General features: G+C 46.5%; 1 protein-coding gene across 11 annotated transcripts in view; it reads right to left on the reverse strand.

The window, feature by feature from the left end:
* The window catches only part of TENM4 (teneurin transmembrane protein 4), a 1,822,236-nt gene that overhangs the window by 71,881 nt on the left and 1,727,448 nt on the right, over positions 1-22,907 (reverse strand). For all 11 annotated transcript variants that reach the window (XM_027532088.1, XM_027532098.1, XM_027532094.1 and 8 more), the window contains 3 exons: positions 8,952-9,071; positions 3,277-3,538; positions 461-728 (listed from right to left, as the gene is read on the reverse strand). In XM_027532088.1, the coding sequence (XP_027387889.1) occupies positions 461-728; positions 3,277-3,538; positions 8,952-9,071 (650 nt within the window). The remainder of the gene's footprint in view (positions 1-460; positions 729-3,276; positions 3,539-8,951; positions 9,072-22,907) is intronic.

Raw genomic sequence — 22,907 nt, forward strand, 5'->3', positions numbered from 1 at the left:
GGACAGCATCTTGGCTCCCAGCGTGCCCAGTGGGGAGGAGGTGGAACGCAAAACTGCAAGGAAGCTCTGGGGAAAATCCGGCCCAGCTCCTTCCCTGTGTGGCCCTGGGAAGTCCCCTCACCTCTCTGGGCCTCAGCTTCCTCGTGCAGAATACGAGGATGCTTTCTGACTCACAGGGTGGTTGTGAGGATTAACTGAGATATCAACATACAGAGAGTTCACCCTCCGGAGCAGATTCTCAACAGACCCTCTTCTTGCCTGCCTGCCTTGCTTCCTCTCCCTTCCTCTCCTTTCTTTTTACATTACTTCTTCTCTGCCTCCTCACTCTGCCTTTGCTGAATCTAGAAAGGGAATGAAACTGGAGCAAGGATCAAACAAGGGAAGAGGACCAAGAGCCCTGTCCCCCCAAACCTTCCTGTCTCCTGAGGACGGCGCTGGGCCCTGCGGTGGGGAGGCTTACCGAAGGCTTCTGAGAGCCCGAACACCTTCTGGTTGTAGACGTCCGTCTTGTCCCAGATGAAGTAATAGGACAGGTCTGGGGCGGCAGCAAACCACTTCCTGAAGAGGCGGCCCTCAACCGCCACCATGAGGTGGACCTTCATGAGGTTGAAGGGGATGGTGGGGTGGGTGAGGCTGATCCTCAGGACAGATTTGTAGCCGGGGGTCCGGCTGCTCAGGTAGCTCAGCCTCATCTTGCAGCCGGAGATGGCGATTTCCTCCTGCAAAGCCTGGAGAGACAGATCACAGTGGGTGACGGTCACGGAATCACTGGCAGAGGGGAGGCGGCTGCAGCCTCACAGACTCTGGGTGTTGGAGGGGCAGAGGAGGAAGAGGGGGAAGGGGGAGGAGGAGAAAGCGGACTGCAAAAAGGAGCGGGAGGAGGAGGAGGGAGTGGGGGAGGAAGACAAGAGCCAGAGGCCTGCTGTCCGGGGCGCACTCTCAAGTGGCACATCCCTGCCTCGTTGAGCCTCTGGCTCTTCCCCCTTTCAACAGGGATGACGATGTTCAACTCACTGCATTAGTGAGAGGATAAGATAACGTGTGTAAAAAATACTTAACATCACCTCTCATTCACCTGCTGTGCCATCCCAGAAGACCCAGAAGAACCTCAGCATTGCAGCTTCCCCACTAGGTTAGCTTGCGGACCGGGAAGGCCACATATATAAATGGCCCAGCATATAACGAATACCCAGTAAATGTTTCTAAGCAGGATGATGGTACTATGGCTGTTGTGGCTGCTGCTGCTGCTGGAAGCAGGGGGCATTGTGAAGACAGACCTTGCCCTGGGATCAATGTGGAGAGCTGTCTCAACTAGAAGAACTGCTACTCTCTCAAAACCTTCCTAAGGTAAGATCTGTTACAAGTGACTTTCCTCTTCAGGAGGGTAAACAGAGGCTACAAGATGTTGATGGAGCCATTAGGCGGGGCTGGAAGTACAGGCTGCCAGGGACCGGGAGCGAATGGCCCCCAGCTCACCAGCAGAAAGAGGGCAGACGGGCTGCTCGGAGCCTGCGTGCTCCAAGGCTGTGCTGGAGGAGCAGCCTGGTGGGGAAGGCAGTGCTTCACCTGCTGGTTCAAAGGGCTTGGCTCCAAGACAGGACGCTGAAAATGAAATGCCAAGATGCTGAGGCACGTGGCTGAAGGGAGAACTTTTATCGGCTTGATGCTCTGGGCTCTGTTTCAAGAAGGGGACGTCAAATCAATTGAGGCTAACATATCCATTAAAAAGACAGTGATTATTTTACTCTCGTGTTCACGGGGGAACTGGGCCTTCACAAAGAAAGGCCTCTTCCTTTCTGTCTATGTCATAGACCGGAATGAATTCTCACTGGTGCTCCGTTCTCCCGAACACATGATGTTTCTGGGATGGGGCCTGTATGACAGCAATCTTCCCCAGCTTCGGCTCATAAGTTCTAGGCAAAGCAGGGCTCGAGTGCCATCCTGATGTGCTCATACATATTTATTAATACTTTCCTTAACACACCCTTTAAAATGCACATCTCCCTGTACTTGCAAAGGCTAGCCAATGACAGGACTGGGGAAACCAGATATCATGTATTTCATGATATCTGATAATAAGCAAGGTTTGTGACCCAGCCAGGCTTGTAGACATTCAGCCCAGGGAGCACTATAAAGAGGAGGAGGACCCTTCACCTCATTTGTTCCAAAGTCCCTGCTCCCGGGAAGCTGTCTTGCCGGAGCCAAACCAGGGCTGAGTAACAAACCACCCCTCTCCAGCAAGCTCCAACTCCACCGACAGCCATCTCCTAAGAAAGGTCAGCCTGGTGGTGGAGACAGGTGCTGCATCTCTGAAAAGGAGTCAGGTTTCAACCTGAGGGTGCAAGGAGAATTCCCAAATGGCTGCATTTCCTTCCTTTGGGCTGTGTCTGAAGCCACTCACCAGGGCACAGCAGAGAAGTGTGCCTGCTTAGCCAGGCAAGAAATACACACACGAACACGTCTAAACGCCCCGTTGCCCTGACACTGGAGATCATTAAGGTGCCGGTCGCCAGAGCTCTCGTTAGGCTGGTGGGACGGCTGGGGCTTCTCCCCCAGCTTTCGCACCGTCATCCCTTGTCCTCCCCAGCCTTCCTTTCGGCCATGAGAAACGGGGCCTGGATGGCCAAAGAAATTCAACTCCACACAGCTATGTGAGGCAAAGAATCTATCTCGATTTCTATCAGATTAAAATGCATTTTTCCAAATTACTTCCTTTTAATGATAACGGAGTAAAGAACTTACGTGCATGGATTTGAGCCACAGCACTCACTAACTGGCCTGAAGGTGGAGCGTGTAAAATAATCTTCATAATAATACTGGTTAAAATCTGTCGAGCACTTAGTAGGTGCCAGATACTGTGTGAGGCATCTCATACACGTTTTCTCATTTAATCTTCAGTGTGATGTGAACATTTGGGACCTCCTGTCTCACTCCTCTTGGTGGAAATTATCATCACTATTTTTAACAGAAATAATGAGAGAGGGGAGACACTGGAAGTTGGGGAAAGGGGACGTAGAATGAAGTGGATGGCAGAGTGGAGAGGGCGTGGGGATTTATTACATCTTGAAGGATGCCAGGCACTTTAAAGGGCTCACGTGTATTAAATGTGTAAGGTGGTGGTTGTCATAGCCCGACACCACCCCGCAGTGGGGTCTTGGCCCTTGGGTTCCGGGTGGTGGGCTGATGGCTGTCTCTGTCCCCTGTCTCTGAGATCCTCCCCCACCCCCTAAATGAAATAAAAGCATGGAGAAATGCAACTCAGAAACCCGGGTGTACCTGGATTTCCGGGACAATGGGGCCCTTCTCTGCACAGGAGCTGGCGAAGGACGTCAGCGGGGAAGGAGACACGACAGGGTTGGGGCGGGCGAAGCTGCTCAGGTCACAGCTGGGGATCTCATTCTCCTCGTGCCGCATGACGATGGTTTCCATGACGAAGAAGCGATCCCAAGGCAGCCAGAGGGTGTGCTCCTGTGCGATGAAGGGGGCCCGCTCGAACCGCAGGATGATGGAGACGCCGCCGTTGGTGACCAGGTCAAAGCTGTTTGGGAGGGGAGGGTGAGAAGGAGAGGAGCGGCAGACAAAGAGGAGAGAGGCAGAGAAAGGAGGAAAAATTACACCAAAGGGTCTCAGCACTTGCTGAGGGAGATCCTAACACCTCAAAGACCTGACCACAGTCACGCACAATGACCCAGATCCCGGGAGGCATTATTGTTTTGAAAGTGATTCACCACAGAGAATTTGCCAAGATCAAATAATAACCTGCTATGGAGAACCGTTTTCCAGGACACAGGACTGCTGATGAGCCTCTGCTGTGGTGCTTCAGCAGAGCAAACCCTGCCCTGGCGTTAGGAACCCTAAGCTTAGTCCTGGCTCTGCCATGGGCTACTGTGTGATCTTGGGTAAGTCACTTAGCCTCTCTGATTCTCAACTGTCTCATCTGTAAAAGGCAAAGATTCCAATAAATTCTTCTTAAGTCATTAAGATTCTATGACTCCTCAGTAATTTTAGGGCTTCCCTGGTGGCTCAGTGGTAAAGAATCCGCCTGCCAATGCAGGAGACCCAGGTTTGATCCTTGGGTCAGGAAGACCCCTTGGAGGAGATAATGGCAACTCACCCCAGTATTCATGCCTGGGAAATCCCATGGATGGAGGAGCCTGGCAGGCTACAGGTCCATGGGGTCGCAAAAAGAGTTGGACGTGACTGAGCAACTGAACAACAATAACAAAAATAGTAACTTTAACTCTGATTATGATACTCAACCAGGCTTCTGGAGTTACAAAACAGTGAGGTTTAGAGAAGGGTGCGGTTAGAATCACCGTAACTTAAGTGAAAGGGGAACCAGAAGACGGGGTCCCAAACTCTGAGATGAGATGAGATCTCTGCGGCAGTATCGCTGAGAGGTGGTCACCCAGCCCTTGTTCATCGCCCCTTGGGGATGGCCGGGCACTTGTTGCCAGCTCTGCTTTTGGCTCAAGCATCTTAATTCTCATCACCTGCAGAGAGACCTGGCAGGGTACTTGCCCATTCAAGCCTTGGCATGGAGCTTTTTTTTTTTTAAATCCCAGGAAACTGAGTCCCCACTTGTACCCCATGTTTCTGACACTGCCTCATACAGTGTCTGAGCTGGGGGCTCTGCAGCTTTGTGGCCAGAGACCAGGCGAGCTCACGTTACAGAAAATGGCAAAGGAGGCCCAGCAGCAAGCCCAGATACATCCCTAGCTCTGCAGGCGGCATCTGCTTTGTCAAGTAGAGTGTATGGCTGCTTCTTAAGACCTCACGTTCAATGTGCAACAAGATTAATTCAGACCCACCCCCATCAAAACAGGAAGTTCAAAATCAAGTAACAGCTGACTCACTGGAAGCGAACTTCACTGCCATCTGACCTAGTCCTCTCTCTGAATCTGATGTTGTACTTCATTCTACAGAATCACCTCCAAGGAGCCAAATTTCCAGTGATGATATGCTCTGCCCCCAGGAGGACTGTCTCGTCTCTGGTTAGTTCTGGCTGTTAGTAGACTTTTCGGGGGGTGCGGAGTGAGCCTGGCTCCCTCTCCTTATGGCGCCTTAGCCACTTGTCCTTTTTCTTCCGGCTGCAGTGACTTCAAACTAGTCTGCCTCTGCCTTGGACAGTCCTCTAGGACTTGGAAACGTTGATCCTGTCCACCTGCCACCTCCCGGCTCTGATGTCTCCTTGGACAGAGCCCTTCAGCTCTTACTCTCAGGATGCATTTCCAAGGCCTGTTCTCATCTTGCTCTTTTGGATGGAGGGCTTCTGCTAGCTCCTGGCCCCCTCAGGATTCCAGTCCCCTCCCCGGGTCCCCTCTGCACCATCACTGTGCACTGGGATCCCACATTCACTCTCAGACCCAGGGACACCGATCGCGCTCAGTCTCTCCAAACTTAACCCAGTGTTTCATGGTTATATGAATAGTTTATAGAACGAATGCATGAGTGAGACTGTCAACTTCTTCTGAATTGACTGTACACTGAACACCCTAAGTTCTTCCCTCCTTTGGCTATTACTCTAAGTCAATCCAACGTTTACCTGTGCAGCTGGTTTTTGGGACCCTACCCCAGGACCTCATTTTCATCCCAGATAAACGGCCCTGGCAGGATTAGCCTCATGGCTCCAGTTTGCTCTTCCCTCTTCTAGAAGCTGCAGGGGTTTTGCACTGAACTAGCATCAAATCTTGCTCTTGGTAGATGGTGCCCTTGGATTTGGGTTCCCAAGCTCCAAAGCCTGACTCTTCCGTGTTATGCTAAACCTTTTTATCTGTTTTGCCTGCTCTTCACTGAGCCCCTTCTAGGTTCATGTAACCTCTGTGTAGAGGAAGCTGGGTACCACCATCCTTTGATATTTGATGATAGAGAAAAACCAGGGAAGGTGTTTATTTTCAGCTAAGAGTTTAGGTGTTGGCTTTGTTTGGGGAAAACACCCAGGGAACAAGTTTTCTGTCATAGAAATGACAGCATTTGTACTTTGACAGGACATTTTTTTTTAACACCAAAAGCATTTTGTATTGGGGTGCAGTCGATTAACACTGTTGAGGCAGTTAGTTCCAGGTGAACAGCGTGGCGGAACATTTTTAACTGTCAAGCAGGACTGTGGCCTGACTTACACGCTCCCTTCACATGAGGATGAGTGTGCGGAGGGAATGAAGACAAAATGAAAAGACGCTTTCTCAAGGCCCTGAGCCGGCTGGGGGTGGCTGCTGCTAAGAGCCAGGCCCGCTCATCTGAAGGGAAACTTTGCTGCGGACACGGCTGTGATTCTGACCTCAAAGGGAAGGCCTGCTTCTCACATGAAGCCCAAACTTAGTGATGGCTGGTCAGAGCACTGCTACTTAGCCCACAAGTGACTGACATCGCCTGTCTGAGCCTAATCTCCTCATGTGAGATGAAGTTGGTGATCACTGTTACTTGGCAGAGTTATTAATTAGATAGATGAGATAATGGATGAGGAAAGCGCTGGGCTCCATTCCCTGGGCTTTGTGCTTCAATGACTCTGAGCTGCTTCTCTTGTCTGCTAATTCCTCTAAATTTTTCTTCATGACTTCTATTTTCCATCTTTCTAATCATCTGTTTGGCTAGCTTCCCTGCTACTGTCTTCTGTTTGTGAAATCTTATGACTTGAGGTCTGGCATTTCAGCATGGTGTGTGTGTGTGTAAGTGTGAGGGTGTGTGTGTGTATAAGTGTGAGGGTGTGTGTAAGTGTGAGGGTGTGTGTATGTAGTGTGAGGGTGTGTGTGTGTGTAAGTGTGAGGGTGTGTGTGTACGTGTGAGGGGGATGTGGATCTGGGTATAGGCAAAGGGCCTGCAGAACAAGTGAGGAATACAAAGATGAATTGGACCCGGTCCCTGGACTTGCATACACTATTATCTCCAGGCTGTGTCTGTAGCCTTTCAGTTTCTCCTGGGTGTGAGAGGTAATAGAAAAGGTGAGTCAGGAAAACATGGGAGGGAAATTGGCAAGATGCTCCTCATTCGCATATAACAAACAGGGCTCTTCAGAGAATAAGTAACGCTTAGAGAATAAGTAATGACTTTCCCATGCATTATCTAGTGTCTGAGATGGGAAGAAAATGTAAGCCCCATAAATGCACTGGTAAGAACTGTTCTGAAACTCAAGCTCTAGATTATGGCAGAGTCTGGCCACTATGGTGTGATTTAGTTGGCTGGTACAGGACATACGACTGACACTTACCACCCAGGACGACCATGCTCTCATGCAGAGACTGCAGGGACAGCACAGCAGGAGGAGTCAAAGCGTAGAGGTGCTAAGCAGGCACTGCCCAAGGCCCACCAAACTTAGTGGACTCTGGTGTGTCTTATGGATCCATCCTAACCAAGCACAGTGAGCCGAGGATGGACGATTTGCTATCTCACAAGAACGATGGACAAGCTTTTTTTTTTTAATTAAAAAAAAAAAATGTTTTGGCCATTCTGTGCAGTATACAGGATCTTAGTTCCCTGACCAGGGATTGAACCCCTGCCATCTGCAGTGGAAGCATGGAGTCTTAACCACTAGACCGCCCAGGAAGATTCCTGGACAAGTTTTATGGCAAAAAAAAAAAAAAAAGCAGTCACCATGACTCCTTTTTGATGACTGTTTCACAGCAGGTAATAATGTGGTCAGGACACCTGTTACCTATAGTGCTCACATCTGCCGTTTCCATAAAGCAGGCAGCCCAGAGGTGGAAGGTGGGGAAAACACCAGGAGGGAGGAGACGTCTCTGTGCTGTAGCGCGAGTCTACACTGGGGGTCAGTGGCCTGGCCCGGGGAAGACGGCCCCTGGGGACTGGCCGCCAACCTCTTCCATTCACAGGGAGGGGGAGGAGGGGAAGTGGGTCTCCCATGCCGAGCATGCCAGTCCCATCGAAGAGGCACACATGTCTACAAACAGATGAGACTCTACTTCATTATCACCTCGGCCAGGGCACGTTCACATCTGAGATTGGATTAAAGAGGTGCTAAAATCAATCAGGCTGGAGCATAATTTCCAACACAGAGTGAAAATCAACCTTATGGGCCCACACTTAGCCAGATGGACTGCCACCACCTGATTTTATTAAAAATAGAGGACTTGTCACCACTGACAGCCTAAATATCCCACTTTCCTCCTTTCCCTCCCCTTCTCTCTGAAATAGTCTTATGGCTTGCACTGGAATTATCACCTTCCCAATTTGTAATTTTAATAAATAGCTAATATTTATTGTATACTGACTATGTGTTAGACCCTGAAGATACAGGGTGAACCAGAGTGGGGCAGGGTACTAAAATTTATTAAACACCTAGTATGTGCATGGCGTTTTTCTATCAAAGAATTGAATACTTACCACGCCACTGGGTAAGACTGATAATATTAGGGACCACTTAACAGAGCAATTGATCTGATCTGAACAGATGAAGAACATGAGGCCAAGAGAGGCTTGGAGATAGGTCCAAGAACACATGGCCAGCAAATGGGGGAGCTAGAGTGATTAGAGAGACCTGACTTCATTCAGGCTGGTAAACTAAAGGTCCTCACAGGGATCTTAAGGTCAGAGCTCAGTTATCAATCAGCAGCCTCCATAGACCTAGGTGGTTGCAGATGGAACCATGCAGCAGGAATGCTAAGACTTTAGGAGCTGTCTGGTCTATAGAAAATGGTTCATGTGACAGTATTTTATATCATAAGCTATGAAACAAGAAAATATATATAAGGTACCTAGTGGTTACTCTGAGAACCAAATAAGAAAAAACTGCTTAATTTAGAGCCAAGATGACTCAGGACAGAGTCAGCTACAAGACCTCACTCACAGCAAGTGAGCTGCAGGGTTGAGCACGTGGATGCAGGTCCTCTGACTCCAGGTCCCATCCTCTCTGCACGATGTCATTCCAGCAGCAGCTATGTTGGCAAGACCATGAGTACAGGGTCTTTACTAGCTCTGGTTGCCAAAAGTCCTCTTACCTGCCATCCTGCCTGCTGATCGTGTATCCAAAGAGAGGGTTATTGACAAAACTGATATTCACACCAACCAGTGGGGTCCCATCTGATGTCATGACTTGACCACGAATGACACATGCATGCCTGTGGGTAGAAGAGAGAGAATAACATGACCTACTTATGATGGTAGAACCCTGGCTAGCAGGTAAGAAGACAGAAGGCAGGTCACTCAGATATATCTTGGCACCCAGGGCTCATGGTATCCACTCAACATGAGCACTACTTTTTTATTTACTGCCTCAATCTTTTTTAGATTAGTACAAAAGTTAATGTGGCCTCTGTCTGTGAATTTTAAATCATTATAACTAGGCTCAAATACATCTTTATTAATCAAAATAGGAACCATTACAATGAACACGTTTTGCTAATGAGAAATAAGTTTGTTTATTCCTTAGAGTAAAAATCTGTGCTTTGGGATTCGATGAAATATTGGAAAGCATTTTCTGTCTCCTGCTGGTTGTGGACGTGTTTTCCCTGCAAAAAGTTGTCAAGATGCCTGAAGAAGTGATAGTTGGTTGGCGACAGATCTGGTGAATATGGTGGATGATGCAAAACTTCACAGCCCAATATGTTCAACTTTTGAAATGATAGTTGTGCGATGTGTGGTCAGGTGTCATCATGGAGAATTGGGTCCTTTTAGTTGATCAATGCTGGCTGCAGGCGTTGCAGTTTTCGGTGCATCTCATTGGTTCACAGAGCATACTTCTCAGATGTAATGGTTTTGTTGGGATTCAGGAAGCTCTAGTGAAGCAGACAGACCAGCAGCAGACCGTCACCAAACAATGACCAGGACCTTTCTTTTTCGGTATAAGTTTGGCTTTGGGAAGTGCTTTGAAGCTTCTTCTTAGTCTAATCACTGAGCTGGTCATCACTGGTTGTCATATAAAATCCACTTTTCATTGCACGTCACAATCTGATTGAGAGATGGTTCACTGTTGTTGTGTAGAATAAAAGAAGATGACACTTCAAAACAACGAATTTTTTTATTTTTTTTGCAGTCAGCTCATGAGGCACCCACTGATGGAGCTTCTTCACCTTTCCAACTAGCTTCCAATGCTGAATGGCCATAGAATGGTCAACGTTGAGTTCTTTGGCAACTTCTCTCGTAGTTGTAAGAGGATCAGCTTTGATGATGCTCTCAACGGTCATTGTCAACTTCTAATGGCCGACCACTGTGCTCATCTTCAAGGCTCTTGTCTGTTTGCAAAACTTTTTGAACCACCACTGCCCTGTACATTTGTTAGCAGTTCCTGGGCCAAATTCATGATTGATGTTGTGAGTTGTCTCTGCTGCTTTATGACCCACTTTGAACTCGAATAAAAAAAATTGCTTGAATTTGATTTTTGTCTAACATCATTTCTACAGTATAAAATAAGGAAAAATGAGCAGCAATTAATAAGTCAGGAGCAAAATAATAAAGTGAGGAATATGCATTAAAATGATGTATAACAAGCCACTTTTATTTCAGAATGTATTCTAATATCAAATGGCAAAGTTCAACAATGTAAAACCCCAACTACTTTCACACTAACCTACTAAGTCATCAAACTTTCTCTAAAGAATTATTATTGAGAAAAATTTTCAGATGTCTCACTTACAGGTTATGTTCTATGGATACTGTACAGTGCTGTAAGGAGACGAAACTGATCCAAGGGACCCATACAGTACAGTTGTCTGTGTTGCATGATTGCTCAGTCATGTCCAACTCTTTGTGACCCCATGGACTGTAGCCTGCCAGACTCCTCTGTCCATGGATTTTTCCAGGTAAGAATACTGGAATTGGTAAATGGGTTACCATTTACTTCTCCAGGGGATCTTCCAGACCCAGGAATAGAACCTGGGTCTCCCACATTGCAGGCAGATTCTTTTACCACCTGAGTCACCAGCGAAGCCCTACAGTATAGTTATGCATATAAATTTGCAGTCATGTGACTTGGGTTCAAATCCTGGCTTGGTCACAGCTCTTTGATTCTCTGTTCTTCATCCATGTTCAGAGTAACTCCATACATGGCATTATGTATGGCATACATCCTGGCACAACAGTCTCACTAGAAGCAGACACTGAAGAAAGTGACCAGGATGGAGAGCACTTCCTCTCATCTGGCACAGGAGACAGGAGGAGGGCAAAAGCTGAGGTCCCCTTGGAGTGGGTTCTGGAACCCGGCACCTCTCCCAACACCACCTCCCTACTCTCCTATATTCCAGGCAACAAGCCATCTGCTTTTCCCCAGCTTGTCAGGCAAACGTTTAAAGCCTCTGTGTCTGTGCGATGTTCCTCCATCTTCCTCAGATGTCATTATCCTGCAACCCTCTCCCCACTTTCTCATCCTTAAAGACCCAGCTTCAAACAACACCTCTTCCCTGAAGCCCTTCTTGATGCCCGTAATTAGAACTGGTCACAGTCTCTTCCAAAACCTGGCACAAGCCCCGTGATGCCCTGCCACACATACACGTTTCTCCTCTCCATGGATCACCACCTCTTTTAAGGCCACGGTCAAGGTCTTTTTTTTTTTTTTCCTCTCTCTAGAGAACCTGGAAATGCCTAACTAGTACTAGGTGATTGCTTGCATGTGTGCTAAGTCGCTTCCATCGTGTCTGACTCTTTGTGACCCCATGGACTGTAGCCCACCAGGCTCGGGACTCTCCAGGCCAGAACACTGGCGTGGGTTGCCATGTCCTTCTTCAGGGAGGTGACTGTAAACAAACATAAACAGTGAACTGAGTAAATAAGTGGGAGAATCATAGATCATCCAAAATGATGTTTTTCAAATATTTCAGAAACAGTATCTTCTTAGCAGATGATATTTTATAAGGATCCCCAAGTGGAAAACCATTAAAAACAAGATCTCCGGATGAAGTAGGGGTGGGGTCCCCTTTTCTGCTTGGGATGGTCCTGAAGGCAACTCTGTGGAGTCTTACTGTTTGGAGAAGCCAGAGGAAGGCTAGTTTGAAAATCGCTGAGTTAGCGGAAGAGTAGGAAACTCGGTCCACAGACGTCATGGTGTTTGCTCCAAGCCACACAGGGAGGTAGGGGCAGAGCCAGCCCTGAAGTCCAGGCCTCAGCTCTGGGTCCAACTTTAGACCAGTCTGCACACCACTGCCAACGGGTGCATGTGGAGATGCTCACAGGTGTCAAGGTCCTAAGGGATCAGGACGCTGGGGAGACAACCCTAGGGAACAAGACAAATCTTAGGCAAAGATATAGGCGCTGATGTCCAGACCACCTTCTCCATTCACCTCAGTTCGGAAGGCTTTTTTCTGACCTGGGGAAGAGCTAGTGATGAGGCCTGTGGGCATTCATGAAAAAAAAAAAAAAAGATCTTAAACTCTGCCTCTGCTTTATTAGGTACCTACATCTCTAGCTTCCTAGAGTGATAAACTTTTCTCTGTTTGATGAGAAAAGCAATTAACACCAGGCTTGTAAGCAGCTGGGCTCGCCCGTGTGAGCTTGTCCTTTCTGAAGGCAGGGATGACTACCCACAATGCACTGACAGCCCCCGCCCCACCCGGCCCCCTCCCCTCCCCCCCACCACACACAATCGGGTTAATGTTAATTCAGTCAGTGGTTTCCTTCTGAGGCCCTTGGTCTAAATGCAATTACATGGCAAGCAAGTTAAGCAGGTGAAGCTCAGCAAAGACTCTCCGTTCCTGTTCTGAAGGTCTCCCAATATATTTAGGTAAAATTATCTCTCCGCTAATGGGAAAGATTTATTCCATCAATTGTATTCAGCCAGTACTGAGAGATGCTTTCTCTAATGGAGGAAAATTGGATTTCTTATTTGCTGGAACTCTGTCCTTCTAGAGAATTACTAACAGATCGCATCTCCTGGTGCTGGCTCCTCTCCAGCCTCCCCCTGACATCTGTGACTTCTGAGTCTGTCTGGACGATAACCAGCCCTCTGGGGATGGTTTTCTTTGGGGGGCTGCCCCGGCTGCTGCCCGTCATCCACAGGCAGGCCGGCTGCCTCTGATTTATCTCCCTTCAGGGATTTCCTGATAATTGGGCAACATTAAATCAGCACCATTTGGCCATCACGTCACCTCCACCTCGGCAAGCCCGAGCAGATGTAATTTTAGCCTGGGCTCCTGTGGATTGCCTTGGATTCTGGAGAAGATTAAGTGGACTCCCTGTACCCCAGTGGGCCACAGAGGCCTCCTGCCAAAACAGGCATTTGGCTCAGAAATTGAGTTCTGGAGAAAAACACTTCCATCCTCCTTCCATTTGACCATGACTTTCAGTTGTCAAGAAAAACCCAGTTCAACACAAAGTCTTCTGTGGAACAACAGAGGCTGGGGGAGTCTGCTCCAGGGATGGTTCTTGGAAATGTGTCTCCTGCCATGTGTTTTTGTCTAGGGAGGTCTGAAGAGATGTGTGTGTTGGGCTCCCAAACGCTTTCCTTCTTCATCCAGGTATTTATCAGATACCACCAGTGGGGCAGTGGCGAATGTTTAACAACTGGCTTTCCAAAGAACAGTGACTTTAACTTGCAGCATTTGCCTATTTCTGTGGTGTAAAGACTTCCACCATAGCCGATTCCATACTGCCGATAAGATGTCACCATATCCAGAGCTGGGAAGAGATGGCCAACAGGATACCATGAGATAGCAGTATTTCCATCATAGAGACACAGGAGACCTAAATAAACTCTAGAACAAAGGTGAGGAGAAAACAGTGGAATAACTAGGAAGTGGTAAGTTTTGATTATTTATTACCTTTGCTTTTAATATAATTTGTGATGTTATGTAGTTTTTTAAAATAATTATTGTGCTTAAGAACTAGCTTGCAGAATTCCTGAACACTTAATAAACAGTCCCCATGAACTGGTATGAGCCAGCTTCGTCCACCACTGGAAGACTGACCCTCATACTAAGGATCAGTGCATCTCAGAAATAGGTGCTGCTCTGACTGTGAAATTCTGTAATGGAAGGTCGCCTTGGTGAGAAATCACTAACGCAGGGTACAAATCAGTGCCACCAATTTGGCTTCTTGGCTGGCTTATCTGATCCTCTTACCATCAGTCCTAGAGCTGATGTGTTTTGCTTTTCTGTGGTCACTGTCTGGGCAGAACGGGGTTATTTTCTACTCATTCTTGGGGTCCCATCTAAGCTGTCATCACTTCAGTGAGGCTGTTGCCAGCTCTTCCTGGCACAATTAATAACCCCTCTGCTAGGCTGCTCTAAACCTTCCAAGTATGTCTCCACGACGTGGCTGTCATCCAGTGATACTATTCACATTTGCACAGCTATCCCACATGCTTCCATCTCTGAGGGCTGGGTAAGCATGAAATATTCTCCCTGAGTGCTTATTAGGTGAGAAATGATCAAGTAACTGAAGTTCAGAGAGAGCAGACTTGCTCAAGGTCATATAACAAAGAGCTCAGCGGGCTCAAAGCTAGGTCTCCTAATACTTCCAGGTCCTTCTTCTTACCACTGTGTTATTCACCTGCGCTCACTGAAATTCACATAATTTAGAACACAAGGCATCTACTCAAAGCTAGGCACTGTGTTAGGTGCTGGGGTTATAGAAATACATGGATTATAGTCCCCAGTTGCTGGCTGGAGCTCAGCAAGGCCAATTTGAAATGTTTGAGTATAGTTGTCTGACACCAGTGAGTCAACACATGGGTTTGGCATATGTCAGGCAGCTGGGATACAAAACAAGCAATTAGGCTGGGTGAACTCTGCCAGAAAGGCATGCTTGTGCCAGGCCAAGGGTGGGGGGGGTGTCAAACACTCTGGCATTGGCCCAACCATACACTCTGGGCCTGATTGAGGTGCCCTGGCTGATGCCAGTGATGGGGAAGATCTGCCTGACTGCTTCCCGGGGACAGTGGCCAGGTTTGGATCATGAGAGGAAAGTGTTGGAGAGACAACACCACTGTGAAATAGAACCAAGCAAATACAAAGCTCATCCGAGCTGCCCATCAGGGAGAAGTGGAGGGCTGTAGTGAAAGAGCCCTGGGCAGGGCGTCAGATCTCGGCCCTGACTCTGGCATGACCCTGGAGTGCACCCGGTCTCTCTGGACCTCCATTCTCTCATCTGTTCACACAGGCTGAAGTTTTTCCCAGCCGGATGTAAAATGGGATGTATGATGGCTTTAATCTGGTGCTACTCAATCCAGCTCAAGCAGCCCTACTACACATGGCTTCAGAATCCTAATGGAGCTCATACAATGCTTAAACTTATTTCTAAATTTTCCCCCCTACAAGGAACCTTCCACCCATTCTCTTCACCTGAAAACCACCTGCTCATCCTCAGACCCCACCTGGAGTGGTACCCTAGCACTCACATCCCCGGGCTGTCTCTGCTAATGTTGTCAGGCTATTGGGCAACCTTGTGATCTCCCAGCAGATCACGAGCTCCTTGAAGACTGGGACCACAGTGTCCTCACTGTTGGATTGCCAGCACCCCGCATGGGTGATGCTCATTTCTGAGTGGGCAAAAGAAAGCCTCTGCCAACACAGGGGTTTGCCCTGGAATTTGAATGCATGGAGCAGAGTAAGCTCTTGATAAATTATTTACTGAATGAATAAAGAACTGATGTGTTTCTGTAACTGAAGGTGAGGGAGAGACCAAAGAACTCTAAGCTACATGACCTTGACAGCGATATGGCTAGGGCACAGAGGGCTGCTGAAGCTGGGCTTCCAAGGTGGTCACAAGTTAGCTGCGTCCCAAGGCCTGGTTCCCTCACTGAGAGCATCTGCCCACCTGTGCCTGCAGCCCTACTACTCTTCTGTACACTTACAATTTTGCAAAATTAAAAAAAAATGCTGGAAATTCAGTTAGATTTCTTATTCAATGTGTATTATACAAGAAGACAGGCAAAAGCAAAGGAAGAAAAACTGCAGCTTGATTTTTTGTTGTTGTTGCTGTTATTAAATGGAAACAGCTAATGAAGTTGGTATTCAGGAAAGTGGAATCATCATTCGGGATCTATCAAGGTGCAAAGACAACTCTGGCCTTTTCTCTGCTGTGGAGCGTTTGCTACTGTCTGCCACTGCTGGTTATGCAAATCACTCCTCTGCATTACCTACTTTAAACAGATTTATATGCTTGACTTGTACCAACACTTTAAACTGTTTTCTCCTAACTCATGCTGACTGATGGGGGATCTTTCCAGCACCCACTACACTTCATCTACCCTCTTGTAAGAACCTTGAAAAAAAAAGTGTGTTAGTTGCTCAGTCATGTCTGACTCTTTTGTGACCCCATAGACTGTAGGCTCCTCTGTCCATGGGGATTCTCCAGGCAAGAATACTGGACTGACCGCCATGCCCTCCCCTCCAGGAGATCTTCCTAACCCAAGAATTGAATCTGGCTCTCCTGTATTGCAGGTAGATTCTTTACTGTCTGAGCCACCAGGGAAGTCCTGTAAGAACCTTATGTGGGCCCAGATGAGAAGCCCCACCTCACAGCCTATCATATGACCTCCATCAAGGGGGTTCCCAGTCAAAGCCTGACCCTGTCCACCTGGTAGCCTCTGAGACTTCTTTCCAGGCTGGCCACATGGGCTGCTCTGCAGTTTTCTCTTCTGATCTTTCCATCTTGGGGCTCTGCCTCCATTTCTTCAACCAGCTTTTCTAGCCTGATATCTTCCACCTAGTCATGTGAGAAGAAACCATCCTGATCATCTCCTTCACACTTCTTATTGCAGAAGTGAGGAAATAAAGTCTAGGCAGGGGATGGACTTGCCCCTTCTCACAAGAGTGGCTGAAGAGCCAGGATTCAAATTCAAGACTTCATTTATGGGATTTCTCTGGTGGTCCAGTAATTAGGACGCTGTGCTTCCAATGAAGGGTGTGTGGGTTCAATCCCTGGTTGGGGAACTAAGATTCCACATGTCATGTGGTACGGCCAAAAAATAAAAAGTACATTAAAGAAAATATTTCATTTACTATCCATGAGGACTCAGGAAAGTTACTTCAACTCTTAGGCTACTCACCATCTGACACAGACACACAACTAAAAACTGAGAATCTCAATTTGTTTTACCTGCCGAAAAAATCAGAGTTAATGTCATCAGAGCACGGCTCTGAAAGCCCTTTTTGATCACATACCTTTTCTGTAAACATCTAGTGCAGGCTCCATGGATGCATTTATATTTATTAATAAGTTGTACACACGTGCTACCATCATTAGTTAATACTGGAAAGCATAATATATGCTTGGTACAAGGTTTAATGCACAAAAAGGAATATTTCAACTAGTCTTGACAATTTTGAATCTTCTGCTTCCCTTTTTGTTAGATCTAATGAGAATGATCATTCCTGTTTTTAATGATCCTTCATAGTGGAGTTGAGGCAGACTTTGTACTAGGAGTAGCAATATCAGCTCTGCCATCTGACTGCCAGCCGGTATTAGGTTGGTGCAAGAGTAATAGTGGTTTTGGACTGTGAATTTTCAACCATTATAACCAGGTTCAAAAGTGAAAGTGAAAGTGAAATCGCTCAGTCATGTCCGACTCTTTGCAACCCCATGAACTGTATCCCACCAGGCTCCTCTGTCCACGGGGATTCTCCAGGCAAGAATACTGGAGTGGGTTGCCATTTCCTTCTTTAGGGGATCTTCCTGACCCAGGGATTGAACCTGGGTCTCCCACATTGCAGGCAGACTCTTTACCTGGGAAGCCGAAGCACTAGGCTCAAACACATCTTTATTAATCAAAATAGGAACCATTACACTGGAATGTAATCAATAGGAATCAATACATTTTTGCCAATGAGAAATAAGTTCGCTTATTTCTGTAGCATAAAAATCTGTGCTTCGGGATTCAACGAACCCTTGGAAAGGATTTTCTACGTCCTGCTGGTTGTGGAAGCATTTTCCCTGCAAAAAGGTGTCGAGATGCTTGAATAAGTGGTAGTCAGTTGGTGAGAGGTAACCTGAATGTGGGATATGAGGCAAAACTTTGTAGCCCAATTCATGCAACTTTTGAAGCATTGGTTGTGTGACATGCAGCTGGGCGTTGTTGTGGAGAAGAATTTGGCCCATTCTTTTGACCAATACTGGCTGCAAGAATTGCAGTTTTTGGCGTATCTCATCAATTTGCTGAGCATACTTCTCAGATGTGACGGTTTCACCAGGGTCCACAAAGCTGTAGTATATCAGACTGACAGCAGATCACCAAATAGTGACTATGACCCGTTTTCTGGTGCAACTTTGGCTTTGGCAAGTGCTTTGGAGCTTCTTCTTGGTCCAACCACTATGATGAACCACTAATGATCACTGGTTATCATATAAAAGCTACTTTTCATCGCATGTCACAATCTGATCAAGAAATGGTCTGCTGTTAAGTAGAATAAGAGGACACTTTAAAACAATTTTTTTGCTTTGTGGTCAGCTCATGAGGCACTCACTCACTGAGCTTTTTCACCTTTCCAATTTGCTTCAAATGCTGCATAGAATGGTTGATGTTGAGATCCTGGACAACTTCTCACTTAGGGGTAAGAGGATAGGTCTCAATCATTGCTCTCAGTTGGTCATGGTCAGCTTCTGATGGCCGGCTACTATGCTCCTCATCTTCAAGGCTCTCGTCTCCTTTGTAAAACTTCTTGAACCACCACTGCACTGTAAGTTCATTAGCAGTTCCTGGGCCAAACGTGTTGCTGATGTTGGGGGCTGTCTTTGCTGCCTGATGACCCATTTTGAACTCAAATAAGAAAACTGCTTGAATTTGCCTTTTGTCTAACATCATTTCTATAGTCTAAAATACATATAAACAGCAAGTAATAATTCATTAGCAAAATCATAAAGCTAAGAAATGTATATTAAAATGATGTATAACATAACCACATTTAAGAATGTATTCCAATATCAAATGGCAAAGTTCAACAATGCAAAACCAGCAATTACTTCTGCACCAACCTAATATTTGCACTTAGCATCTTACTCTGCAAAATTCTCTTATGTCACTGGACCCCATTTTTTATGGAAGTTTAGTTTTACAGACACACACACACACCCACACACACACCCCCACATATACACAACACAATTATGGTATAATTTTGTTGTTTGGTGCTCAGTTCAGTTCAGTTCAGTCACTCAGTCGTGTCTCTTTGCAACCCCATGAATCTCAGCAGCCAGGCCTCCCTGTCCATCACCAACTCCCAGAGTTCACTCAGACTCATGTCCATCGAGTCAGTGATGCCATCCAGCCATCTCATCCTCTGTCATCCCCTCCTCCTCCTGCCCTCAATCCCTCCCAGCATCAGAGTCTTTTCCAATGAGTCAACTCTTCGCATGAGGTGGCCAAAGTACTGGAGTTTCAGCTTCAGCATCATTCCTTCCAAAGAAATCCCGGGGCTGATCTCCTTCAGAATGGACTGGTTGGATCTCCTTGCAGTCCAGGGGACTCTCAAGAGTCTTCTCCAACACCACAGTTCAAAAGCATCAATTCTTTGGTGCTCAGCTTTCTTCACAGTCCAACTCTCACATCCATACATGACCACTGGAAAAACCATAGCCTTGACTAGACAGATCTTTGTTGGCAAAGTAATGTCTTTGCTTTTCAATATGCTATCTAGGTTGGTCATAACTTTGCTTCCAAGGAGTAAGCGTCTTTTAATTTCATGGCTGCAGTCACCATCTGCAGTGATTTTGGAGCCCAAAAAAATAAAGTCTGACACTGTTTCCACTGTTTCCCCATCTATTTCCCATGAACTAAAAAGCCTCTTGATGAAAGTGAAAGTGGAGAGTGAAAAAGTTGGTTTAAAGCTCAACATTCAGAAAACGAAGATCATGGCATCCGGTCCCATCACTTCATGGGAAATAGATGGGGAAACAGTGGAAACAGTGTCAGACTTTATTTTTTGGGCTCCAAAATCACTACAGAGGGTGACTGCAGCCATGAAATTAAAAGACGCTTACTCCTTGGAAGCAAAGTTATGACCAACCTAGATAGCATATTCAAAAGCAGAGACATTACTTTGCCAACTAAGGTTCATCTAGTCAAGGCTATGGTTTTTCCAGTGGTCATGTATGGATGTGAGAGTTGGACTGTGGAGAAGGCTGAGCACTGAAGAATTGATGCTTTTGAACTGTGGTGTTGGAGAAGACTCTTGAGAGTCCCTTGGACTGCAAGGAGATCCAACCAGTCCATTCTGAAGGAGATCAGCCCTGGATTTCTTTGGAAGGAATGATGCTAAAGCTGAAACTCCAGTACTTTGGCCACCTCATGCGAAGAGTTGACTCATTGGAAAAGACTCTAATGCTGGGAGGGATTGGGGGCAGGAGGAGAAGGGGACGACAGAGGATGAGATGGCTGGATGGCATCACTGACTCGATGGACGTGAGTCTCAGTGAACTCCGGGAGTTGGTGATGGACAGGGAGGCCTGGCATGCTGTGATTCATGGGGTCGCAGAGTCGGACATGACTGAGCGACTGATCTGATCTGATGGGACCAGATGCCATGATCTTCGTTTTCTGAATGTTGAGCTTTAAGCCAACTTTTTCACTCTCCACTTTCACTTTCATCAAGAGGCTTTTTAGTTCTTCTTCACTTTCTGCCACAAGGGTGGTGTTATCTGTCATGTCCAAATCTTTGTGACCCCATGGACTGCAGCATGCCAGGCTTCCCTGTCCATCATCATCTCTCAGAGCTTGCTCAAACTCACGTCCATTGAGTCAGTGATGCCATCCAACCATCTCATCCTCTGTCATCCCCTTCTCCTCCTGCCCTCAATCTTTCCCAGCATCATGGTCTTTTCAAATGAGTCAGCTCTTCGCATCAGGTGGCCAAAGCATTGGAGCTTCAGCATCAGTCCTTCCAATGAATATTCAGGGTTGATTTCCTTTAGAATTCACTGTTTTGATCTCTTTGCAGTCCAAAGGACTCTCAAGAAGAAAGTTCTCTTGAAGACAGTTCAAAAGCATCAATTCTTTGGTGCTCAGCCTTCTTTATGATCCAACTCTCACATCCATACATGACAACTGGCATAACAATAGCTTTGACTATACGGTAAAGCTCTATTATTTGTAAGAATAAACCAGTAAAGCTCTGTAAAGAGTAGATCCTCACCTGCCTCAGAAAACCTTGTGTGCTGGTTCAGACATAATCAACTAACACTGGTAGCAAGCAAATCAAAGAAAACCCAGTGTTCCATCCAAGTAAACATTTATACTTACTTTTAAAGGTAAGTAAATGTGGACAGATGTTCTAATATTTTCTTCATGTACTTCATGGGCCATGTTGGGTAGCCACCCTGGGACTGCTGTACAGCACTCGAGTTACAATGGTGTGAGTCTGCTTTCTTTGTATGAAATAAGCTCTAACATACTGTATAGTACTGTATGCAATAACTCTGGGTCCCTCCTGGTGGTCCAGTGGTTAAGAGCCCGCCTGCCAATGCAGTAGACATGGGTTCAATCCCTGGTCTGGCAAGATCCGACTTGCTGCTGGGCCACTAGGCCCATGCAACACAACTACTGAAGCCCACGTGCCTAGATCCTGTGCTCAACAAGACGCCCCTGTGATGAGAAGCCCTATCATTGCAACAAAGATAGCCCCCACTCGCTGCAACTAGAGAAAGCCTGTGCACAGCAATGAAGACCCAGTGCAGCGAAAAATAGATTGATTTTTTTAAACAGCTAACTTCTAGCTGTGTTTCATTCTTTAATACTTATTTCAATGCTCTTCCTGGGTTTACTATGTATGTCTTTCAATTAACTTGGCAGGCCCAAACCAACAGAACTTGATTTGATAAAATCCACACTCTTATAGCACATCCGCTGCTGCTGCCATGTTAAATTACTTCTCATACCCTTGTCTGGGCAAGCACTTCCCTGCCTCCCTGACTTTGTCTACATTGGTTCCTTTGCCTCAAATGATTTCTCCACTTTCCTGCTAATCTGTCCTTTAAGGCCTGCCTCTCAATAAAGCTCTTCTTGACTTTCCAGGACAAAGAACCCACTCCCTCCTTTTGTGAAGAAAGCACAATGTACTTATCCCACTGAAGTGTATTCATCTGTTCAAATACCTTATCTTCTCTAGATTGTGAGTTCTTTGTGGGGAATAACTATGTCCTTTTCATCTCTATAACGCCGTGCTTAGTGCAGCAGCAGCTCAATTAGTGTGCATTCATTAAATGTTAAGTAAAAAGATAAATGGAGATCACATTAATGGATGAAAAAATGGAAATGAAATATGAATAATATCAAAATATGAGAAATACGAATATAACTATTCCACATAGCCCAAAGTGAAAAATATATATGTGGGTTGTTTTTCTTGTTGTTTAGTTGCCAAGTCATGTTTGACTCTTTTGTGACCCCATGAACTGGAGCTCTCCAGGCTCCTCTGTCCATGGGATTTCCCAGGCAAGAATACTGGAGAAGGCTGCCATTTCCTTCCCCAGTGGATGGGTTGGGGGAAGAGAATCATAGACAAAAGGCCAGGTAAATGAGAATAGGGTTCAGTTGCTGGAAATTTAATTGAGCAGCTACTTTGCGCTATACATGGTTCTGGGTAATAGGGAAGATGCTTACGCATCCATTTCCTTTCCTGTGGATACTACAGCACCACAGTGCCAGTGGTTTCTGGCTCATTTCCCATGGCATTCTAAACAGTTACGTTACTAACAGCAAATGAGACAAAATCCCTTTGCATGAGGAGCTCACCTTCTGGAATGAATACAATTTGACTTTATGAACAATCCTTGTATCTAGAAGTGAAGCTAGCATGGGGTAAAAAAAAAAAAAAAAAAAAAAAAAGGGAGCTGCCCACCAGGTCATTCTAGTATGACAGACAGACGCACCACAGCTAGCATCAGCGCCAGGCCCTGCCCAAGTACCCTGACTCTGTTCTTTCACTTGGACTTGGGCTCAGTTCAGACTCCACCAGAGGCTCCCAGATCACTTGCTGGGTATGTGGGTTGAATGTGATAGGGACGTACTCCAGTTTATGACAGAACACGTTTTT

This window comes from Bos indicus x Bos taurus, chromosome 29 (genome assembly GCF_003369695.1).
Source record: "Bos indicus x Bos taurus breed Angus x Brahman F1 hybrid chromosome 29, Bos_hybrid_MaternalHap_v2.0, whole genome shotgun sequence".
NCBI classification, from domain to species: Eukaryota; Metazoa; Chordata; class Mammalia; order Artiodactyla; family Bovidae; genus Bos; species Bos indicus x Bos taurus.